This window comes from Crotalus tigris, unplaced genomic scaffold, assembly GCF_016545835.1.
Source record: "Crotalus tigris isolate CLP2741 ecotype Arizona unplaced genomic scaffold, ASM1654583v1 scf7180000020265.513298, whole genome shotgun sequence".
NCBI classification, from domain to species: domain Eukaryota; kingdom Metazoa; phylum Chordata; class Lepidosauria; order Squamata; family Viperidae; genus Crotalus; species Crotalus tigris.
Window position 1 is genome coordinate 122611 of NW_024097936.1, and position 26163 is coordinate 148773.

Genomic DNA, 26163 nt, shown 5'->3' on the forward strand with positions numbered 1-26163 from the left:
TTGTGAAGGATAGAATATCTTTTAAGAAGGGGTGCCATAAGAACATTGGAAGACTGTTGGAATAGTTCAGTATTAACATCAGGATCTGATTGGCAAGGATTTAAGATGCACATGGCTGCTTTGTGTAGCCTTTGTGTTATATTAGAATCCCTGTTCTATGATACCTTCAAAGTAGGTTTATAGCATATATGTTGCAAAGAGCAGGAGATAACTGATTCCACTATCTGCCACTCCGACTATAATTAATCAGCATTACAGTGTCCACGGATTCACATATTACATTTTCTTGTTTATATTTGACAAAAATATGCAAATATAAAAACCAATGTATATGTTGTTTAATGCTGTGCGAACATATATATCATGACATTTTAAAAAAAGGCTTGGGGGGGAGACATTGTATGAAAAAAAGCAAGAAAATTTGTCAAATTGTTTGAAAGACATCTTTCTTGCCCATGTCAGTGGTGGGATTCAAATATGTGAACAACCGTTTCCGTGTGGATGCCGCTTCTAGAAGTCCGTTCTGGGCCTGGGCACCAAAAAAATAGCTACCGGTTCTGCCGACATGGTGTGAACCGGCTGAATCCCACCACTGCCCTGTGTAAAAACAATTGTTTTCATAATGGTTTGTTGATCAAGCAATAACAAGAGGAAATGGAATTCCAAATGCCAATGAAGAATTTTTATAAATCAAACCTAACCCATTTTAGCTAAATACTTTTGAAAGGCCACTTTGTAAAGGTGGTAGAGATGTATTGCATTGATACCCCTAATTCACACACACACACACACACACACACATAAAAATCTAAATTTGTCAGGCTTTATTGCCTTTTATTTTCTCCTTTCTTTGTTTTCTCCTACCCTCTCTATTGTTTCACTGAACAACCTGCAACAAACTCAGTCCACCGAAAATTTAGCAAAAAGTTTTAACCATAAGGCTTCGTTTTGTTCTGGCTTAGTCTGATGTACAGTAGCTAAGCGTTCTTATGGAACCAGCAGCCCCGTTAGCGCATTCAGCAAACATCGGCTCGCGTTGTGCGGCAGTGGCAGCCTCGAGACCGGAAGAAGCTTCCTCCGCTGTGCCAACAGTGGGCGCTGCGAGCTCAGCAGCCGGAGAGACTTGCTTGTGTACGGTACCGTACAGTAAGATATTCGCCGGGTTGCTAGTCCTGGTTTGTTATGACGACGTCCTGGGAGAGGCCTCCGGAGCGCTGGGAGGCGCTGCGGGCAAAAGGGGGGGCTCGCTTAGAGGGGTGAGGAGAAAGCGCTGCTTCTCGTTCGTCGGCGTGTGTGCGACCAGAAGCGGGGAACCGGAGGGGGAGGACAGAGAGCGGTGGGGCAAGGGCGGCGGGCGGCCCGGACCCTGCTGCTGCCCCCCCCCTCCATTCGGCAGGACTTGAAGAGAGGCTTGGAAGCTGATATGTCTGACAACGGCTTCGACCGGGCTCCCGGCGCTGGTCGAGGCCGAGGGGGTGGTGCCCCATTGGCCCCGGAAAGCGGGGCTCGCTTGGGAATCGGCGGCGGCGGCGGCAGTTTCGGGACTCCCGAGCAGCTCCTCAAGCAGGATTTCTCGCGTCCTCAGGAGCCTCTCCGGCCCCCCAAGACTGCACCTCCGGGCAGCAACGCCGCCTCAGGTACTGCGTTCCGTCGCTTCATTTGCCGTCGCCCCCGGGTCTCCTTCACTCCTAGCGCCCAGTTTCTGGCTTGGTTGAGGAAAAGGGGTGGCTCAGCCCGGTCTCGTTTCCCGCTTGCCCGTCCCCAAGAGAAGGCGAGCCCGGTGAGAAAAAAGACCATCCCACCCCCACCCCCCGTCCCTCCTTAATGCACCATTGTGCATTCTCGCCTTCTTCCGTCTGCTTCAAATGTGTCCTAACGCCATGTAAGTTACTCGTCACATTCCTCAGTTTCGAGTCTTCTCGGATCTCTGCAGTTGTGTGGCAAAATACTACGCCCAGGTATCTCTGCTTTTCAAATAAATAAAACACGCAGTCTCCCTAATTTCAGCCGGGTCGGCTTTTGCTGTAGTCCTTACACAGTACCATCAAACCGCATTTAAGTTGGGGATTTTGACATCGGTGTGCAATTTGTGTGAAATTTGGCAGTTTCATCAGATTGGATCCAAACGTAAGCTTCGAATGTTTATTGCAAATATTAGGGAGCAATTTTGGTTTCGTTTAAATATCAGTGAATATAATGGGACTTCTGAATAAACGATTATAAGTTGTAGTTGTTAGTCATCTTTGTGAAACATCTCTGCTCATGGAAATCTGAATTCTCACCTGAAAGGTTTCAATAAATTGAATTATTAACTTATGAAAGACTATATAACCTCATTTTATTAGTGGTGAGAGGATATAGCTATACATATTGTAGGAAAATATATCTAGAACTGACTGGCTTCACTTACAGTTGGTTATTTTATTCTTTCCTCTGTTTAGATTGCCCTTTAAAATGCCCTAGAAAAGATATGTAGGGTTGTAACAATGTGTCATTGATCTATATTTGTGTAACTTCTGGTATTACCTAGTGAGGTATGTATAATTTGACCTTTTCAATGCATAAAACCATGCCTGTATTTCATGGGAATTTGAATATGAAGACTGTTAAATAAAGGACTAAATAACTTATTTTTATTTTTTGCCTTCCTGATGCTAAATTTTATGCCGGTTGGACATTGTTTTTCTCAATTAGTAGAATTTATTTTCAAATTTGTATATTGTTGGCTCTGTGAAATCCTAAACATGTGAATAAAAATACAAAAAAAAATCCTAAACTTAATTCAGAATACTCAAGTTTAGGGTTGCATTAAACTTACTGCAATTATGTTTAATCAATCCAAAAAAATAATATAACCAAGTAATTCTGTTCTTAGCATGTAAAAGACATAAACTGAATTTATATTTAAAGCAATTTTACAATACATAATAAGACACTAAGAATAAATAGCAAGCCAGGTAAAAGCCATTTACATGTTGCACTCTGGTTGAGAAGCAAATTCTATTGAATTCATTAGCTTGTTTCTAAATAAATTTGATTTGTTCGCTTGAAAATGTTCTAGACCTCCTTTCATAGCTCTCAATAGTTTTAAGATCAAAAATTAAAACAGAAATGACGCAGACTTCCTCATTTTTGTACTTTAAAAGAATGTTATCAAGCTACAAATGTGAATGAAAAAGTCAGAATGTATATTTTCAATAAATGCCTGCTCTAGAAAAAAAATATTCCTTGGGAAGGATAGTTTATTCAATTCTGTAAAATAACATACATATTTATGGCACAATTAAAATAATCATGAGATAATGTGCTGTATTAAATACAGTTAAAACAAATTGATTGCTAAGTTTTTCAGAAAATAGTATCTATATTCCATACATCTTTTGGTTATTATTAATGTTTTGTTTTATCATTTTAATGTTTATCGGTTTTTAATGTTTGTAAGTAGCCTAGAGTTGCCTCTAGACGAGATGGTGTTAGCACACAAATCAAATACATACATACATACATACATACATACATACATACATACATACATAAATAAATAACATACAGTATTGCTCTTGATCCATCCTATTTGTACTCTTTACCCATTCATTTTAATAAATATTCATATCTTCTTGCATATTGGAAGGATGCTCAAGTTTTGGCTTTTTTTCTTCCAAGATTGAAGGGTCTCAGTATATTTTAAATAATATTTAAAGCCAGTATAAGGATCTGTACTTGGATAGAAGAGATAACATTTTGAAACAAAAATGTTGTTACCTTGTGATTACAGGTAATCCTCAGTTTACAACAGTTCATTTAGTGACCATTTAAAGTTACAACAGCACTGAAAAAAGTGATGTATGACTGTTTTTCACACTTAACAACCATTGCAGCATTCCCATGGTCACATGATCAAAATTCAGATGCTTGCAACTGACTCATATTTATGACAGTTGCAATGTCCCAGGGTCATGTGATCAGCTTTTGTAACCTTCTGACAAGCAAGGTCAGTGGGGAATCCAGATTCACTTAACAACCATGTTACTAACTTAACAAATGCAATGATCACTTAACTTTGGCAAGAAAAATCATAAAATGGAGTAAACTCACTTAACAAATGTCTCACTTAGCAACATAAATTTTGGGGTCAATTATGATAATAACTCGAGGACTACTGTATATATTACCTGGACTGTTTATCTTTTCGTAAGGGGAGGGTGTGGACTCAAACACCTCAGGTGTTTCAATCAGCAACAAAAAAATAACATTTGCATTTTTGCTTGAAACTAGGAAAATAGTCCACTACTCTTAATAACTTAAATGTAAGGAAAGTCCTCTATTCTAGCTTATTCTTGTGTGGGGGTCCTTGGTGCTCTCCAAGCTTGGTTGCTTTCTTGCAGACATTTCATTAACTATACTAGGTAACATTATCGGTGCTCTGGTATAAGAATGACCCCCACACAGATACTATTGCTGGCAGAAATGCATGATGCTGTTCTCCACTCAGCCCCAATTAGTAGCTAACATTACTTCTGTTTCTGTTTTCTGGCTCCACATCAGATGTACACAGGTTGAAGGCTGTAGGGCAGAGAAGTCCATTGGGTATTATTACTTTTAAACAATTCTACAGCAGTGTAAACAGCCTTCCCAGATTAGTGCTCTTTGATTGGAATTACAGAATCCCCAGTCAGCTTTCTGGGGGAGGTAGGAAGAACAAGTTATTTTGATTCAGGTAATCACCCAGATATTCCACCTATCCAATAATTCCTCAGTTTTGTCTTTGAGATGCTGTTGGAAAAGAGCTGCATTACCTTGCTGTACTATATAAACATAAATCATTATGCACTATAATTTTATTTTGTAATTTTGAAGTGATTCTATACTTTATGTACTTTAACAGTATGTGAACAGAATTAATGATGATGATAATGTTATAAAATTAGCTATTACTTGGCATTTTGAAATTGTGTTTTTCTATGTGAGTTGCAGATTTCATACTGAAGAACTCAATAACTTTCTTAAGATTGAAAACTGCTATAGATGTTGCAGTTAAGTTTGGATTAGAGTCAGGGTCACTGGTTTATTCTACTTCATTGATTTGAAAATTGCAAAGAAATATTTTCTCTTAGGAACTTGGACTATAAGATTAGTACAACTTTTCTTCTGATTGATAGCAATTTTCATTTAAATTACCACAGATTCTTATACTGAATTCTAAAAATAAACAATACATGTAGGATGAGTTTCCAGCTAGTAATTTTATCTGTTACATTTGTTTTCAGAATGGTGTTACTGGTGAGAACTAGGGTCATCTTGCCAGAGTGGCAAAATAGATGGGAAGGAAAAATATGTATGAGAAAGCTAATGCAAGATTGTATAAAGGGGTCAGAGGAGCAGAATCTGATTGAAATTAAGTAATAATTTCAACTCAATCGAAAAACGTAATCTTTTTTTTAAATTATACATTTAAACAGTAGTTTATAAAATAAAAATGGAGAAATATTTAAAATCAAAAGCAAATCACATTAAAATATACATGAAAAATATATCTATCAATGGCTACTAGTCTTGTCCATACATGAATTACAGTTAGCTGCCTTTATTATATGTTCTGGAGCAACAGTGAAAAATGGTATTATCTTCATGTCCTGCTCATGATCTTCTTTAAGACATCTGATTGGCCACTTTTGGTGCAGAGAATATAGTCAAGTAAATGCAGCTTAAGTTTAGATAGGATAGATAGATAGATAGATAGATAGATAGATAGATAGATAGATAGATAGACAGACAGACAGACAGACAGACAGACAGACAGACAGACAGACAGACAGACAGACACAGATCTCCCACTACTGTACTTTCACAATTCACACTATCATCCCAGGGTGGGATTTGATAGGGGAAAAAAGGAAGGCAGATGATTATCAATTCCCATATAGTTAATTTTTTTTGTTTAAAAAATTAAAGAAGATTGCTGCTGCCTCACCCTCATTTTTAGAGATTCAGAATCAGTAAACAAATATGCTAGGAGAAAGTCCACCAACACGGTAAGAGTAGAGAAATAGAAATGCCTCACCATTCTCACAAAGTAGATTCAGATATTAGAAAGTATCTGAGTACAGTTGCCATCTAATTCAGGGATTCTGTTCACAGAATCATTAGAAAATATCAGATCAGATGGTACCAGATAAGCACTTTTTCACCAGTAGCTTCAGAGTCACAGAACTTTCAAGGAGTTCTTGCCTCATTTAGATGTGCTATCAAACCATTTCTTGTTCCAGAAAACTTTTTTCCTACTGACTTTCTAGTGCTTCAAAACCATTTTGCTGAGGCAGTACTTCTTAATTTTAATTGATTTTTACTGTTATTGAGTTTAATATTGTAAAATATCTTGGAAGGAATTTATCATTAGGGATGAAGTATCCATAGTAAAAACAGTAAAACAATGAGTGAAATCCATTTTACTATTTTTCTGTTTACAGAAGCAATTTCGATTAATTCCAGGTGCTTTAAAACAACTCTTTAGTGGATTTTGAGGGTATATAAGGAGGGAAGGCAAACATCCTGTCGTATATGAAGGTTCACCTGTTCAATAAATGCACTTAATATATTTCATTAGTTTATTTATATAATATTTTATAATTACATATCTCGTAATTATTTGCTGAGCTAGTAATTTATAATGACAGACTGCATCTATCTACTGCCAGAACAGATAACAGTAGTTTTAAACTGTCATATAGTGTAGCATATGAAAACTATTTAATTGGGTTTTGTATATTTTTTTCAGAGCCAGCAAGACCTGCATCATTACCAGAGAAAAAAAATTCAGGCTCAGCAGTAACTAAACCTCAGGTGGTTGTGGCTCCAGTGGTAATGTCAAAGTTGTCAGTAAATGCTCCTGAATTTTACCCATCAGGATACAGCCTAAATCATTCTGTAAGTATTAAGAATTTCTCTCTACCTGCTCCACCTAAATAAAGTAATTTATAAATTTATTTTTTAAAAAAATTAAGAAATGCATTCAACTCTTAAAAGAACAACTATTTCATTCCCAAATTTTTCTTGGTCACATAGATTTAAAAACTAAGATGTTTAAAATCAATAAATGTTATTCCAGTGGACCCTTGAATACTAAATTGAACATTTTAAGGATAAATTAATGACAATTAACCAATTCAAATTGATAATTATTTTTAGGAATCTTTAGAAGATGACTGTGATGGATATCCAACTTCAACAGAATATGTGCAGGATTTTCTAAATCATCTTGCAGGGCAGCCAGCCTGTTTTGAAACTGAAATAGCACATTTTGCAGAAATACTAAATGGCTGTGTGACTACATATGAAGCTTTACAAGTACTTGTTGAACTCATATATCAGCAGGTAATGTGTTGGGTGGCTATGGCGTTAGAAATTTCTGTAAATCAAGGGAATACATGGCCCAAGACCAAGTTATTTGAAAAACCCATTTCTGCCTATCCAAACTTGCTTCAACAGAGTGCACATGCTCCAGGTCCCTTCCTTAAAAGAGAGTCATCTCATGGGACTTAGAAGGTGGGACTTCTCTGCTTTGACACCTGCCTTATGGAATTATCCACCCACCCCCAAGATTCAACTAGCCACAATCCTGCTAGTCTTTAGGAAAATTTTGAAGACCCGGGTTTTTCCTTAGGCATTAGGGGCAGAATGGAGTTCATCTTGTAGGTGTAACAGGTGTGTGACAACTATATAACCTTTTAATGGTTATTGTAATTTTTTATTTTATTGCTGTATACCTCTGAGAGTCCCATTTTTGCAAATTGGACAGTCATATAAATCTTTAAAATTAGTAAACAAGTAATGCAATCAAACCTTTACCTCAAATAATTAAAGGCTTAGAGCAAATGAGATTTTGAGATTAAAACAAAGCTTTGCTGTGCAATATAAAATAATAGGGGAAGCATATTTTTTGAATATTGAACAGCAAAATAATTGTGTACTTTATCTGCTTCAACACCTGATATGAAAGAATATTGCAATCTAGCATAACAGAGAATATTTTTGTCCAAGAAAATAAATGGAAAGAGTGTTTAGTAAACTTCTAGGCATTTTTTAGAAGAAAATCATCAGATAATCAGCTGTTTTTGATTAGAATCTAACCAAAGGAAAGTTTTAGTATATAAAGCAGAAGTAACAGAAACATGCAGGGAAAACAGCCATATATTTTGCAAATTATTGATTTTAAAGGAAACTAAAGCTGAAAGCTCTCACATTCATATTCAGGATGTCAAGAAAACGGATTATAATAGGGTAATAATAATAATAATAATAATAATAATAATAATAATAGCATTTTATTATGGAGAAGGTAATATGAAAATAGAACTTAAGATGACTGAGAAATCTTAAAATTTGAGTTATTAAAATTAAATTGTAAATAGTTCCCAAAAAAAGATAGTTGAAGAAATGAAAGTGCTGAGAATGCTTTTTACAGAATCTGAAAATCACAAGGATACGTAGATAGAAGAAATTGACCATCAAGAAAGAGTGCATAGAGATAGTCCAGTTTTGTAGAGATGGTGTCCAGAAGGCTAAAGCACAAAACTCATCTGAATTTAGTGAAGGATGCTAACAATAATAAAAAGAGCTTCTGTAAATAGATTCAAAATAGAAAACTATATACCAAACCCTCAATGAACAGACTAGCAAAATTCAGCATCTATTCTATCTTGTTTTGAAAAAAGAGGATATGGATTCCATTAGGCAATTGTAAAGAAGTAGTAAAAGGTGTAAATTTCAATTTGAGTTAAGGGAATACCTACTGGTTCTGAATTGTGTTCAGATTTTTAGCCCATGTGGATTGCATCTTAGTGTCATGAAATACCTGGATGATGATCTATCCAAGTCTCTCAGTATCTTTGAGAAATTCTGAAGAATGTGTGAAGCGTCAAATGACTGGAAAGCCATGCAATGTCTGTTTTCAAAAAGAGAAAAAAGTATCTGGGAAGATTCTGATTCAAATTCTAAACCAGTATGTTAATGTCTCAAAAACAATGCTATCATTGCCAAGCAAATGTGCTAGGCGAATCCTTCCACCATCTTCCTAGTAGATGGTGGAAATGGAATGGACATAATGCATCAGGACTTCAGCTAAGCATTTGACAAAATATCCCATGATATTCTTACTGGCAACCTAGTTGAAGATGGGATGGATGGGATGTTAGTTAGATCCTTTGGTGACTTGAAAAGTTACAAAGAATGTCAATCATTGTTTTCAGAGAGTAGTTTTCAAATGGACCTGCCATATAGGTTGGTCATTAGATAAACATATTCCCTAATGACTCAAAGAGAAAAAGGGATTTTTTTTCACACTTGTGAATGGTATAAAAGCTAGGAAAGCTAAAACTTCAAAAGATGGAAATACAAAATCATCTTAATAGACTAATGCCAGGATAGAAGTTAGCAGAGTGAGACGAGGAAAAGGCCAGCTACCAGTTCTTTAAGAAAGGGCAGGAAAAAGAAACCAGGATTGTATCCAGCATTATATCTTTTTCTGGTATCATGAGACTTTGTGTGCAGTCACTATGTCCTGGTCATCTCTCAGTTGGTTGACCACAACACACACTACATTGAAGAATATTTGGAAGCTACAACTGATGCAGAGCATAGCAGCACAAAGAGTTCTGGAGGCCCCTCGGCTAGCACATATAACACTGTTGTTGGGTGAGCTGCACTACTGCAAGTCCAATTCAAGGTGTTGGTTAATATCTTTAAAGCCCTTTGTGTGCAGGATATCTGAGGAGCTATCTCATTCCAAAGGGATTGGCCTGACCTGCTTTAGCAGAAGAAGACTATTTTAGATCCTGTCTGTCAAAGAATTTTGGCTCGTGGGGTCCCGGAGAAGACCCTTCTGTGGCCCCTGCCCTCTCCAATATTCTCTTGTCAGAGGTGAGGTCCAGACCCATCTGCCTGGCCTTCTGGAAGAGGCTTAAAGTCTGGCTCAGCTGGATGGTCTGGGGTCCTGATTGGGGGGATTGCCATCTCCTGACAGGATAGATAAAAGATCCCCACCCATCCCCTTCTGTGTCACCTGTCCTCTTGATTTTTAGTTTCTATTTAATCTTAATTGTTTTATATCATCTTTTAACATTTATAAGCTACCCAGAATTGCTTCCACAGTGAGATGGGCGGCAATAAATTTAATAAATATATGATTGGAATCTTTAGTCTGGTAGAAGTTGTTCTTCATCTCATTTAGGATACTGTGATTGCAGTAACATAATTTTACTTATTCAAATCAGGTTCTAGAAATGTGAATGTGCTAAATTCCAGAGAAAATTATTACTAGTATCCAAGGCAATCTTGGGATGTAGGGAAAAGGGATGTAAACAAATTGAATTCAATAAAGATGCAAAGTATTTTGCTGAGAAAAAATAAACACCAACAGTAATATCATTTCCAGTCATACAAAATAATCATTTCATTGTCTCACTTTGAATAGAATGCCTTGTTGTGGGCTCTAGACTCCTAAGAAAAATGTGAACAATCTGAAAGCCAGTGCAAATAAAAACAGTGAAAATGATCAAGATGTGTTACACAGAAGGCAGCAAAAACCTGTTTTCTGGAGTTGTAGATGCTCTTGGCGCTTTACTGTTTGCCGACTAGCTAATACTGTGATCACTGACTAACTAATATGATGTTGATAATGATATTAGCAATAGTACTTACATTTATATACCGCTTCAGTGCTTTACAGCTCTGTATAAGCGGTTTACATTCTCTAGTCATGTGATGAGACATCTGCAAGCAAACAGAGAGCACCAAGGATTCCACAATTCAACCCTGAGCTACATATATTCTCTTCTGTTGGAACCTATTATCAGTCCTGAGTACAAGGCATGGAATAATGGTCTTATGTTAAAAGAAAACAGGTTCAGATTGAATGTTAGGAAACAATTTGACCAGAACAGATTATCTAGGGAGATCTAAGCTGCTTTCTGTGAATGTGATCAGAAAGAATTTAGACAGCCATCTGTCAAGGGCATTTTAATTTGGATTCTTGATCTAAGCAGAGGGTTGTACTCAATAGCTTAAATGCCCCTTTGAACCTCGTTTCTATGAGGGGAGTTAGGTAGGAGTACATAGGTGCCATGAACGAATAATAGGCTGGCTTTCTACAATGCTTTCAGATATTAGGATAGTCAGTCTTGGTTTCTTGATTTGGCATCTCTTATAATAAAAAAACACTGATGTTTGTTAATATTGTCTTACTATCTATATAATTAAACCAGAAATAGATTGTTTTTTATTGATAAATTTTAAAATAGTATTCTAAAGGCATGACATCTCTCTAGCCTTTTACTATATAGGTAGTCCTCGTATTATAACAGTAATGGAGCCTGCCAATCACGGTCGTAACTCATGACCATGATAAAATGGGTTAGTCATGTGATCAACCCAATTTCATGATATTTTTTGCAGTGGTCACTGAAAAAAATCAATAGTTTGCTATAAGCACGGTTTTGCCATAAACGGGAAATGCTGATTTTTGGCAAAACTGTCATAAGCCTCCAGAAGTGGTGAATGCTCCAACACTGGAAGTTTTTAAGAAGAGACTGGACAGCTATTTGTCTGAAATGGTATAGGGTTTCCTGCCTGAGCAGGCGGTTGGACTAGATGACCTCCAAGGTCCCTTCCAACATCATCATTATTATTATTATTATCCCTGGTCATGTGTCCGTGGAATGCTGCAAATGTCTGTAAATGTGGCCTAGTTGCCAAGTGCCCAAAGTTTAGTCATATGACCACGGGTGGGGACGGTTGGAACTTTGAATCCAGGTTGTAAGTATCCTGAGTAGGTCCATTAGAACTTCAAGTAGTTGCTAAGTGAGCAGTCGTAAGTCAAGGACTACTTGCACAAATATATTTATCTTATGTAGGTACATCATTTAAGAAATTGGTTCTTTAATCTTGGAAAACGTCTGCTGCATAAATGTGGCAAAATAATACTTAACTGGAAGGTAGTAATTGTAGAAAACGAACACTTAAATCCCAAAGTTGAGGACATCTGCATATTTTGAAAATGAGAACAAAGACTATGAATTGAGAATATGAATCCACTAGGGAACTTATTTGAGATTGCAAAGCAGCATATGTTGGTAAATATTCTGTTGTGCGTTATGCTAAGTGCATTTGATTTCTATTTTGTTTCAGCGTGGGTTTTATTCTTCGTTAAAGGAAAGTGAAAATAGCAAGGGCAATTTCATTTCTCAATTTAAAAACAATTAAAAATTGACATTCAGGGAAAGGAAGCTGTGTACCTGTAAAAAATTAAATGTTTCAGGAATTCATAATGCTGGGCACAGATTAAAAACTTTATGCTGTTGGTGTACATGTTGGATAATATTGTGTCTTCACAATTGTTATTAAGTAAAGGTTTAGGTGATGCTAGTAATGTTCATGTAGATATGTGCATGAGCTTTGTTTTGACTCCTTGCTATTTCCTAGACAAGTCCCTGCAAGATTTCAGATCTGGCTTCCCCTTGCCTGCTTTCTAAGGCTGAGAGAGGGTAACTGGCCCAAGGTCATCTGTCTTTGTGTCTAAAGCAGGACTAGAACTCATGATTTCTTGGTTTCTAGCCTGGTGTCTTAACCACTACACCAAATTGGCTCTCATAAAGAAGTGAACTAATAATTTGGGAGAATTCAGGTGTGTTTAAAGGAAGGATAGCCTAACACTTAAGCAATCTTTTGGTTCCTGTCTCTTTATGAAAAAGTAAGAACTCAAAATTCAATTCTGAAGTCAAATACAACCTTAATGTTCCATTAATGACTATCTAGTTTTTATTGTGATATCAAGTTTTAGCAAAAATCCAGAGAGGTTTGCCATTTAAATTTCCTGAAACAGTATTCAGAATATTACCTATATTTGAAATAAGTAGAAAATAGACAACCATCACAAAACTTTTGAAAATGTCTAATTCTGATTGTTTTTCTGATTGTTTTGAAAGGCTACTTCTGTCCCCAATTTTTCCTATATCGGGGCAAGGCTATGCAATTATCTTTCTCATCACCTCACCATTAATCCACAAAGTGGCAACTTCAGACAATTACTGCTTCACAGGTCAGTACCTGTGTGTGTGTGTGTGTAAATTTAAAAAAAAAACCTTCTGATTCAATATTTTCCAGGAACTTTTCAAGACAATTTTATTCCAAAATTAATTCTCTATGCATTGTTACCAGTTGTAATTCATAAGATACTTATATCATGTTGAAATGGAAGTTTGTAGATCTTCTTTTGAAAAAAGCTGCCATTAACAGGAAACAAGACTGTCAATCTTGATTCTGTGTGTATTCTGCATTAGAGCTCTGCATACTTTGAAAACGATTCAGAATATATGCTAACACAACATCTTTCTACTATTTATTAAAGCAGTCCATTTTTTCCAGACTTCCCATCAAGCATGAAGAAAAATTATGCTCCTTTAAGATGTTCATTATTAATAGAATAGTTTAAAGCAGCAGTATCTGTTTCCAAGCTTATGTAAAAGGCTTTAAAAATGAATTGTAATACAGTATGCTAGATAAATATTTCTTAGGACTATTGTTTCAACTTTTAAAATCATTTCTCATTTTGTTAAAAACAAAGAACACTTCTCTTCAAACTTGCTTCTTCCAAAAATATTATTTGAAATTTCAAAATAAAAAAAATTCCTTAACTAAAAATAAATCAAACCATCTGCAAATTTCAGAGACGTTATCAGACATCATTTGTTTCAATTATTGTAAGCAATGAGGAAGTTTGCTTGCCACAGACTAGGTGAAGCTCCTTTGTTCCCCCTTGAGGTCAAGAATCTTGCCATTGAGGACATGATCAAGTCAAGAAAATAAAGCCTGAGTTTGTCTAGAAACATGTATTTATTTTTCCAATTTTGAGACTGCTTACTCCATAGCGACTCTAGGCAGCTTACAAATAAAACATTTTAAAAATATATTAAGAAAAAAGAAGACAGAATTAAAAGAAACCCAAACCAAGGGGGCTCAGCCATCATCCTAAGCCAACATTTAGGAGAACGAACAGGTTTCTAGCAATTTATGCAAAGTCAAAAGGGTGGGAATAGTACAAGCCTAGGGGGATGGGTAGTGTTCCACAGAGTAGGAACCATCACTGAGAAGACCCATCAGTTATATCAGATTATAATGAGCTGTTATAATAGCATTTGCCCCTTGAAGCTTCAGATATAGAATATTCAAGGTTTGTCATATGTCACACTTGACAACTTACTGTTTTGAAAGTTTAAAGCAATTGGACTTTTTTATCATACTCCAAAACCTGAACAACTTTATTCAGCTCATATATTTGTCCAATTATAGTTATCTTTGATAACTACTAGGCTTCAGTATGGAACAGAAGGACATTGTGCTTGGATCTCAGTCTTCATAAAGGAAAGGAAATAATCTATATTATAGTTCACCATTTTTCACATCTTAGTACTGCAGCTGAGGATTGGTAGGTTTGGAAATCACACCTGGCAGTGAATGAAACAGTCGAATCTGAAGTCAAAGTTTGAGAAATTTTGTTTCGTTTTATTTTCTTTTTTTGTTATTGCAATAAATCCTGAGTGTGAACTCAGTATTTCTGGGGTCCAGTTAATTGTATCCAATACACTTCTCATGGATATTATCAGCTTTAATATGTAGTGGCCCTCAAGACATTAGAAAGCATTTCTTTGGTGTTATATTTAGCTATATACCACATACGGACAAGTTGACTATATTTTCCATCAGTTGATTTTTCCTAACTGGCAGCAAAAAGGTAATGATTTGATGTTTCATATGCTCAGTTAAATCATAAATTCAGCCCCTTATGGAATGGGAAATTCACTGTTTCTTCTGTTTACACAATTCTGGCAGTAGTCAAATTCAAGTCTTCAAGAGAATTTCTCTAATTGTGTGAGGAATTATTTCCTCTGCAGTGAGGACCATTTCAAAGTTTCTGTAGTCTTTAGATAAAATATTTAATAATGTTCATTTTGGTGAAATGAAATATTTTTTTTTTATTTTTTACCGCACTATTAATATACCCTTGAAGAAAAGTAACAAATAAAAACAATTGGAAATTTTTCAGATCATACTTAATTCCAGTCTTTGTGTGTTCTATACACACTCTTAATTTATCATATAGTTTTGTACTAAAATGCCAGGTTTTAATTTGAATAAGTGAGAAAATCTACTACAATACTGGAGATATTTTCTCTCCATTCCATTGAGGGCAAGGCTTTCTGTTCCTTCTTTGGAGAAGTTACTGATAGGTCTGGGGAGAACCTCTGATGAAAAATCAACCACAGAGAACAGAATAAGCTACCTGAGAGAAGGGGAAAAGGAAGAGATTCTTTATCTAGTATTGAAGACCCACATCCTGATTTGTTCCTGGATGAAAGTCATACCAGATATTCTGCGGTGAAATGCTATTGCCCCTAAATAAATCAGATTAAAGTTTTACATGGACCAGTCAGTTTACATATTTTAGCATTATTCAGGGACTCAGCTGAAATGCTTTTTCACAATTCTGTCCTACGTAGTACCCTTTTTTACTGTGTTATGTAGGGCGTGGAAGGCTTTGAGAATTGAACCATCCACTAAATATGTTATTTCTCCTTGGGGGTCCCTTCTTGGTCATGTTAAAGCAGACAATTGATACGGTGGTGTTGGATGATAGTTACGATGGCTCTTAAACTTTTACCATGCCCTCAGGGGTAAAGGGGTTCAAAAATGACATTGCAAGCAACATGTCAAAGTATATAAAGATGAGTATTTAATCAAGTTGCATAATCTATTTGAACATTTTGTTTTGCAACCATAGATCAGTTATTGGATAAATATTAATCTTTTTCATGTTATCCTTTAACATCATATTTGCCTCAATTTGTAATCACATTTTATGAATTTTGCCAATATAAGTATAAAGTTGTCTCTTTTAGGTGTCAAAAAGAATTTGAAAATAGAGATGGAGCTGCCAAAGGAGATGATGCTGTGAGGAAACGATTTCATGCATTTGTGTTATTTTTGGCTGAACTTTATCTAAATCTAGAGGTAAAAAATATTTCTTTCTGGTTGAATTGTTTCTTAAAATCTATAATTCTGGCCAGACATTTTGTAAGGAAAGAGGCTGAAGAATTAATCTGTAGAGTATTAGACTCAGTGAAAATGGGAAAACTCTGAACAAATTTAATTTTTTATTAGAGTCTTTCTTATAATTTAACTTTGTTTTTAATTATCATATGGCTGCATTTTTATAAAAAGCACCAGGTGTTCTTGCGCTAATTTGCAAATGATTATTTTTTAAATGAACAATTGAATAAAACGCAGAGCGTATTTTCAATTATATTTCCAAAAATAAATTTTATTTATGGAGATTTTTATAATTTCATTACTTAACATTTCAGAAGAGGGCCCAGAGATGTTACTATAAAAATGAAGCAGTAGTATGTTTGTACATCTTATCCTGATCATTTTATTGCCAGAGCGCTACCCTTTAGTACAACAGCCATGAATCAAGGTTTTCTACGTCACTAGAACCAATTATAGCATGCTACAGTAAACTTTTAAAGCTTCTTAGGTATAAAATTGTGAGTTCTCTCATTCAATTAAATCTAACAAGTAGTTAATTTATGACTTTTATTTATTCATTAAATTTATATGCTGCCGATTTCACTATCAAGAGTAATTTTTAATAAATAAAAGATTTTCCTGGCTTGCAATCAGCAGCTAAAAAACTTTGAACTGAGGAAAATGACATTCGTGAGGTAAAGTATTCTATTATATAATCAGCTGTTCAATTAATGTAAAAAAAATAGCTCCAGATACCTTAGTAGTAAGAATTTGGCATAGTTTTTAATTTTCAATATTGGTTTTACAAACCTTCATGCAAATATTATTTTTATATATTTATAGATAAAAGGAAGTAACGGACAAGTAACTCGAGCTGACATTCTTCAAACTGGACTTCATGAGCTATTAAATACACTTTTTTTAAATCCTATGGACAGCAATTTAATTTGTGCAGTAAAACTATTGAAAGTAAGTCCTTTCTATTCTGAGGTTTTTTAAAAAAAGTTTTGTTGATTATTAATAGAGCCTCTTTGGGTGTTGATTAATATTAATATAAATACTGTGGTGTGATGAAGTGTTCTGTTTACTCTGGGGAAATAGGTTCAGTTGTCCTACAAAAATGGCAAAAATATTGCATTTAGTCCATGGACAGCCTGTGTCCTATTATAGGATATCCTAGCATTCAATATGCCGTGATAATCCAGCTGTACATCTCTACCTCTGGCTGTCCAAATGAAGCTGCCAAAAGTCTGTTCCCGTATCTGGATGTGGAAGAATAGGCTTCAGCCAACCCTTCCAAATATTAATGGCTGTAGGCATAATGACCAGAAGGAATAACCTTGAGGAACAACCAAGACAACACCCAGAAGACAAAAGAAACCCGAATCCAAGACAGAAATATAATTGGACAAATTGTTTCAGACAGGATTTTCCATAGTTCTCACAAAGATAAAGGAGAAGTGTATTCAGACTTGAAAGATTCTGTACCTTATAATAAAAGTAGTATTAGCATTCATAACTTTACTTTCCTATCCTGATCTACCTTGAAGGGCTTACGGTAGGTCTTGAGACCCACAAGTCTGAGAATTTGAAAGTTTACATTTTTGACTCTTGAGCTAGGCTCAAAATTTAGTGTGTGTCTCCTCAGTTCACAACTCCTGCCAGGAGAGTTGTGACAGCCAGAAGAGCCAGGGAGGCCATTGAACAATTTTGAATTCTGTGTCATTTGCTGGACCAAGGGGCCTTGCTCATGGTTACTCACTCCTTAATCAATTCCCCTTTGGGTTTCTACAATGCACTGTATATGGGGCTGCCCTTGAAAAACATCTGGAAGCTTCTCTTGGTCCAGAATGTGATGGCTCAGATAGTTATGGGCTTTTCTGTGGTTATGAACACACCTCTACTTCACAAGCTGCACTGGCTTCTAAAAGGCTTCAAAGTTCTGGATATCGTCTATAAAGCCCTACATGATATAGGACATAGTTATATGCAGGATTGCCTACTCAAGGGTTGTCCCAGATGCTCTAATAAGACCCATTCTTGCTCCCAACACTGCCACCTTACGGGACCTTAGCAATGTGCTTTCTTAGTGGTGGCCCTTTACCTTTGAAATAAATTGTCCCCTAATACATGGTTGACACTGGCCCTTCAAACTGTTACAAAGGCTGTTAAGATTTGGCTCTTTCCCCAGGCATTTGGATCCAGATGAGTGGAGCCCCATTAGTTGAGTTGCAGTGCAGTTTAATCCAGTTGCCATTTTATTGCTTCAGTTGTTTTTTAATGTATTTTGTTGCTTGTTGGGGACTGGGGGCAGGGTTTGTATTTGTTGTTAACTTTTGGTATGAGTTGAGCAGCCATAGGCATTTTATAACTATATTAATAAAAGCTTTGCAAGAAGAATAGACACTAATCAAAAAAAGGTTAGAAATCACAGTTCTTATAATTCTGAATGCAACCCACTTTTTCAAATTAGTTTAATCTGACAAATGTTGTCAGTCAATGCTTTTATTTGTTTCCCAGTTGACAGGATCAGTTCTTGAAGATGTATGGAAAGAAAAAGGAAATACTTACATGAATGACATAATACAGAAAATTGAAAATGTTGTCTTGGATGCAAATTGCAGCAGGTAATAAGAAAATTCTGTGGTTTCCCAATTACCTTATAGAATAAAACTATTTTGTGTTATTTCTAATAGAATAAAAAAGAACAGTTCAATTTATAACTGTATTGCTCATTACTTACAAAAATTAAGTGTGTGCTAAAATATCAGTCATATTTAAATACATCTTTCAATAAATTAAATATGTACAGTAAAAAAAACATATAGAGGTTTCTAGGAAATAGACATGTTCTGCCTATTTTAAAATCTCCTTGCAGTTACTTTGAATAGTGACATAATATTATTTCAAATTTTTTAAAGATTAATACTAACTGTACACTAGGGCACGGCTTTTCAACCTTTTCACCGTTTATACCACTTTTAGAATATGGCAATATTCGAGTACTACCTAGGAAGGTGTCAAAAACTTGATGACCCCAAAAAAACCACATGTTCAAAGTTGCAATTGCACTGAAATGACTTATGACCATTTTTCACACTTATGACCAATGCAGCATGCCTAGGGTCATGTGATTTATATTTGGATGCTTGGCAACTGATTAATATTTATGAGTTCACAGTTTCCCAGGGTCATGTGATCCCCTTTTGACAAGCAAAGTCAATGGCAGGGCTGCTGGTGGCCAAGTGCTAAGGTAGGACTTCCTTCCCTGCCTCCCTCTTTCTCATTCTCATCTCCTTCTGAATGAAGAATTTGAAACACCTCCCCCCCCCATATTTTCCCTCTTCCATATATTCATCACAAGGAAAAGCCTCCAGAGACAGAAAAGACAAGCCGCTGAGAGAACTAGCTTAAAAGGCCGCATTCCCTTAACTGCACTTATGGAAGAAAAAAAATGTAGTAAGTACTGGCTGCCGGCTAAGGCAGCCTCCCCAAATAGCTCCATTCATAAGTAAAGGAATGCTATAGGCAAAATCCATTCAGAAAAAAAATACTTCAAAATCCCTTGCAGCAAAACTTACAGCTAACAATAGCAGAGCAGTAGAAGCTAACACGAGACATCAGCCAAATAGAAATTGCCAAATACTCCTTAAGAACACAACACCCATATTGCACAAATCCCAGAATTTCAAAGTTACAAAAGCACATAAGAATGCTTCCACTATTCATCTCCCTCCGTGCCTCACCTCCAGCCAATACTGCTGTTCTTCATTGTTGCCTTTCTTCATTCCTCGTGGAGGGTGACCCCTCCCCCGCTGTGTTTCTTGCCTGTTTGTTGCTGCCAGCACGGAGGCTGCCATAGAAGTTGTAGATCGGCTCATAGGCAGCCTGCTTGATCTCCTCTCCCCCCACCGTCCTCCTTCTTCTTTCCCTTCGGTGCAGCTACAGCTGACTCCACCTCCTCCCAAGGCTGCCTCTTTTTTTCTCTCTCCCTCTCCCACCCAAACTGCCTCCTTTTATAGCCTCTCCTGTCTCCGCCCCCTCCTCCTCCTTTCTCTTCCAAGTGAGCCGGAAGTGAGCCTGGGGCCTTTGCCTCGCCCCAGCCACTCTGCAGCTCCGGAAGACTCTCTCACAATAAGTTTTGCGCTGCGCTGGCTCGTTCCCTCCCCCACTACAGTTGGCTGGGCAGGGCCGCGTACCACCTTCTACGTGCTAATGAACCACAGATGGTACGGGTACCACCGGTTGAAAAGCCCTGCGCTGGGGTATTGTAATGAACTCACAAGGCATTGCAGGATATTTTAAATTTTTACAGTGTCTGTTTGCAAAGCTGGATTTTGCACTATCCTATCTTTGCATCAGAAGGGTGCCATGAGCTGACAAAGTAAAGCAAATAATAATATGAGAGTTTCATATATTCCTAAATAATTCTACATGCTAATTCCATATTCATTCTCTATTCTTTTATTGCTATTCTTAGACCAAGATGAACTTTGCAAAGTCTTTTGTGTTATTCTCTATAGGCTATGATTTTTACTAGCCCTTAAAGAAACTTCATTTGTCTTTAGTCCTGTTTTGATCAAAGTGTCCATGATTATCTGTTTCTTTCTTATTTGTTGTGGAAATCAGCACATGTTAAAAAATCTATTGCTTGCCTAGATAATTAGGCTATTTCTCATGTATGAATGATTGCCTCTAATAGATATTAGGAAAAGACCAGAACTGCTTTTCTCATAACTGTTAGAGTTAAGAAAATGCTTACACAAACATTTCAGAGAAGAAAGTACACTTAAAGAGTGATAAGGAAAGAGGCTGGAGACCTTGAATTCAGCAGAAAGGACAAAATCAACAAAGTGCTAAATTTAAATAACTGTTTAACCAACCTAAACAGTATAGGTTCTTCAAAGCCATGTGTCATATTTAATACCTATACTTAATGTATGAGAATACTGATAACAAAAGTTGTTCTTTGACAATGCATTAGCATTAAATTTTATTTACATTTTGAGAAGCTATAATAAACTAGTTAGGTGTATTCTAATGGTAAACATTATAATGATTTTTATTTTCTACTTTTCTGTTACAGAGATGTAAAGCATATGCTATTAAAACTAGTAGAATTGCGATCAAGTAATTGGGGAAGGGTACATATTACTTCAACATACAGGGAAGCAACTCCAGAAAACGATCCTAATTACTTCATGGTAAAGTATACTGACATTCTTCTTCCATAAATTATCCCTGAGATAGCTTTACTGAAATAGATATAAAATGCTAAAGCATACAAGATTAAAAAATAGTAGCATAAATAAATAAAGCATATTTTAATTCTAGAACGAACCAACATTTTACACATCAGAGGGTGTGCCTTTCACTGCAGCAGATCCAGGTATGTTCTAACTATTTACTTTGCACAAATAGCTAGTTAATTAAATTTAAATTTTATAGTTATCAAGGAAGGAAGACAATCAAAAATAGGGAACGTTATTAAAAGTTCTAGAAAATGCTTTCTATCCAGATGGAATTCTAATATCATGCTTGTTTCATTGTCTGCAGTCACATCAGCAGCATATTGAACCTATTGCTGTTTCTGTTATTTGTAGACAAATTATTAACAAAGATAAGTAAAATCTAGAGATACAAAGTTTTCTCCATAATGATACAAAGATCATTATGGAGAAAATCCATCTATATGTAATCCTTATTTAGGGACCACAATTGGGACTAGCAAATTAGTTGTTAAACAAAGCTATTGCAACCATTCTAATGATCTTTCTTCAGTTTTCCTTAATTTTACAGACCTATAAAAGTCTTAAATGTGAAGATTGGTCACAGAGTTACATTTTCTTCACAATCATAACTGCAAAAGGTTGCTAAACAAGGACTATATGTATGGGATTGCTAAGAGTTGGCACTAACTTGGTGACAGTCAATGATTGCTGTCAGTCATGCTTTATTCCATACCCTCATCCTACATTCAATATAGTCCTTTTTTCTTTGTGTGACTTTTCACAATTGTACTCCTTTGCTTAGCACTTAGTTTTTGTCTAATTGTTTAAGGCACAGACCATGTCTTTGCACTTTATTGTGCATTGCAGGCTTTTACTTTTGTTGGCAGTGAGAATACCTTGCTACAGTACAATATATTGCAAGTTGTTTAATGGCGAGGTATGCTGCTTGAGTGCAGATATTATTTGAAGAAAAGCCAGGGGGAGAGAAAGTTCATGATGAAGTACAGTAAAATGATACTTTTAAGCAAATTATTTCAATATGCCAATAGAGCAGTGGTTCTCAACCTTTTTAATGCCGCGACCCCCAACCGGTCGTAAGTCGAGGACTACTCAACTGGTGCAGCACCGTTTGCAGAATGGGACTTTTGGCGGGCTCAGCAGGGCAGAGACAGCCTGGACAATTCCTATTGGCTTTTGAAAGCCAATAGAATTAGACTCTATTCAAGAGAGTCTATTCTATTGGCTTTCAAAAGCCAATAGAATAAAAGGGAGTAGCACAGCTAAGGAAAAGGGGGAAAAAATGGCGGACTGCGTTGTTTGGCGACCCCCGTGAAATGGTCGTTCGACCCCAAATGGGGTCCCGACCCATTTGGGAACCACTGCAATAGAGCTTACACAAATTATGTTTGTCTATCTATCAGATACATATCTATAATATTTTTATTAATAGATATTGTAAATAAATAAGCTTGGATGTGGTACTTCATAAAAATGTTGATATTATAGATTACCAAGAGAAATATCAAGAACTTCTTGAAAGGCAAGATTTGTTTCAAAAGTGTGAAGAAAATGGAACAGGAGCTGAAGACGAGTAAGTTCTTGTTTTAGTCTAATTTGTGATGCAGATTCATTTTAACTTGATTATTAACTTTCCTACATTGGTTATCACTTTTCAGAGTATTTTTGTCAAAATTTATCATTTTGAAAATACTTTAGTATTCTTGAACTTTTTGTATACAATTGATTGCTTCTTTCAATTTTATTTACTGTTATGCTTCTGAATTGTTAAATTAATACCTTAAGACCATGGTGGTGAACCTGTGGCACACGTGCCAGAGGCGGCACGCAGAGCCCTCTCTGTGGGCACCCACGCCCTCACCCCAGTCCTAGGCCTTCAGCTGGGTTTTATAAAACCTTTTCGCTTTAGGCCTCCACCGCCGTGTGCAAAAAAAAAAAAGTTCAATCAATCAATCAATTTCAACTTCTCGCGGGAAAAAAAAAGATCTCGTAAGGTTGAAATTGATTGATTGAACTTTTTAGTCCCACCCAGTCTGCCGTTACCACCACAGCCACACCCATCTAATTGGCCACACCCACCCAATGGGCCATACCTACCCACTGGGCCACGCCCACCCGGCACCCAACAATACATAAGTGGATTTTGGGTTCCAGTTTGGGCACTCGGTCTCTAAAAGGTTCGCCATCACTGCCATAAGAGATCTATAGAGCTCTTTTTACTAATTATTGCTTTTGAAAAACACATTTTCATAATATTTTAGGCCTTACAGCAAAAAGCTACTTTAAGATTATTATTTCTGTCTTTCTGTTCAGTTCCTTATCTGATCATTTTTTGTGTTTTGGATCCTATAAATTCCTGCTTATATTTGAATGTGCAGAGGAGACCTTAGCAGCTGGAACGTAGGTGGTTTCCTCTTGGAAAGAATACTTGTTTTGCGCTTAGGAATTTAAATTGACCATTCTTGCACATAACTGTTGCTAGCATTTAAAAATGTGAACTTTTTTGCACTTAAGCAATTTAGACTTAGTTTGCAATGGGAACTTGCCAGTGTTCAGCTTATACCAATATAGAATCATAAGATCAATACTGTTATTTATCTTTTTATGATTAATGTTTTTAACACTTGAATTTTGAAAAATGTGTATTTAACATGAATTTTATTGCAGATATTTTGATGATGAAGATGATGAAGAAAAAGATGATGAGATGGATCCAGAAATTGAAGAAGCATTTGAAAAATTTTGCTTAGAATCTGAACGCAAGAGGAAACAATAGGTTTTACATAAATATTGTTTGTTTTTTGAAAAAATTAAAACAGCATAGAATGGACAATAAGTAAACAAATGGAAAATCCTTTAGTCTATATCAAAGGAAATTAAGTTTTTCCAAGTATGCAATTTTCTTCTTGTTAAACAGAATCTGCCAAAAAGAAGCAATTGTAAAGTGAAATTCTATATCTTGAATAATATGTAAATACTATAGTTTATTTTATGTACAGTTAAATAAGCAGTGTTTTTGCTGTAACAAATTTATTTGGCGCATCACATTAATCTAAAACAGTGTTTCCCAAACTTGACAATTTTAAGGCATGAGGACTTCAACTCCCAGAATTCCACAGCCAGCAACGCTGGCTGTGGAATTCTGGGAGTTGAAGTCCACATGGCTTAAAATTGTCAAGTTTGGGAAACATTGATCTAAAAGTTCAACTTAGATTAAATTTGTATTAAAAGTTCACACTTTTCTGAAGTAAAATCCTTTCAATCATAATGCATTTTGATTTGCTTTTGCAATGGATTTGTACATTCTTCCCTTTGGATAGTTTGTAGCATCCCTTCCACATTTTTAGGCTCATGAAGTTGCCAAATTTTTTTCTTAATATTTTACAAATCATGAAAATTGTAGCCACCCAGCAACCATTTGGAACCACGCATAAAAATTGGATTTTCAAACAGCTACATCGATGTTTTGGTTCATCAAAGCTGTCTTCAACATTATTACTAAGTTTTAGATGTCATATTAGTGAACTTCTGAACTATGGGTTTAGACGATCAGAAATGTGTCATGTTTATTTCTTTACCCATTTCCATATTAATACTTCCTGCTTTAGCCATTGTTTATTGTCAGGCTTATGTTAATAAAACAATGATTAATGCTAATCAGGATTAAAATGTTGGTTAACAAATCTGATTTATCAGGTAAAAGAGAAGGTTGCAAAGTCCCCAAAAATCCATAGTTTAGGATACTTTCATAAATCCAGATAGCAGCTTAGAAATTCTATGACTCTGACTTTGCTCATGTTTGCAAAGGATAGTTCAATTTTTAGACTAGCTATATTGGGCCCTAGGATGAAGACTTGCTATTTTAGAGGTTTCAAAATATAACATAATGTCTGAATTCAGCCATTTCTGCTGATTTCCACTTTGAAATTTAAAGAAATTATTTTTAGTTCAAAGTTCATAATTTGTGTCTTTGAAATGCATACTAAAAAGAAGCCCTCGTGTCTCTTTTTAGTTTGCATCACATTTAACAAGTAAATTAAATTTGTCTATTGTCTTTCCTTTAAATCATTTGTTTTTTTCTCTCTAAAATTTTGTCCAGGATACTTTTAACATTTTTATTCACTATTTTATATTAAATAGATTACCTAGAATCTTATTTCCTAACACCAAATGTGTTGAACTTCCTGAGCAGTAGGTTAAATAACTTATATAAAGACGTAAGTTGTAAATATGTATGTAAATAGTGCTGTTTAATATTGCACTGTTATAACTTGGTACAATTTGTGTCTGTTAAATGAGTTAGTATAAAATTACATCTTCTGATTGTTTAGCTTTTAGTTAACACCATATTTTGGAAAAAAAATAAACAGTTTGTTGTTGGATGTGCTTTTATTTACTTTTTTAGTGCTTTCATTTTCATTAAGAAAGGATATTAAATCTTCCTTCCTTATTTTCTTCTGTGCTGAGGAGTAATATCTTTATAGTTACTGGTGAAATGTCATTTAAGGCCTGATGACTACATGTACATATCCATATTTTCTTGACAACAATGGTGTGGGGAGGGTTCCCATTGCCTTCTGGCAGAATTTTTTTTTTTTTCGATTTCAATTTCCCAGTATAGTTTAAGGCACACTGTATATTTCTTGATAATTTCCTGCTGCAATATTAACTGGATTCAACCTTGTTCACCCTCTTCAAAATCAGTGAAAGTCAGGTAGATGCTAAATACAAAAGTGTCCTCTGATTAATCCTCAGAGAAATATTATTTACTCCTTAAAAGATGGTTCTATTTGGCAAGATAAAGTTGAATTAATATATAGCATCATAAGATGTTCTT

At 35.7% G+C, this 26163-nt stretch overlaps 1 protein-coding gene across 1 annotated transcript; it reads left to right on the forward strand.

The window, feature by feature from the left end:
- The first annotated feature begins 1216 nt into the window (after positions 1-1216).
- On the forward strand, positions 1217-25718 carry PAIP1 (poly(A) binding protein interacting protein 1). Its single transcript, XM_039366373.1, has 11 exons — positions 1217-1637; positions 6776-6924; positions 7186-7371; positions 12978-13090; positions 15948-16059; positions 16921-17046; positions 18598-18704; positions 21164-21281; positions 21412-21466; positions 22815-22899; positions 23994-25718. The coding sequence occupies exons 1-11, from the start codon at positions 1424-1426 to the stop codon at positions 24100-24102; spliced, it is 1374 nt and encodes a 457-aa protein (XP_039222307.1). The 5' UTR covers positions 1217-1423; the 3' UTR covers positions 24103-25718.
- Positions 25719-26163: the final 445 nt, after the last annotated feature.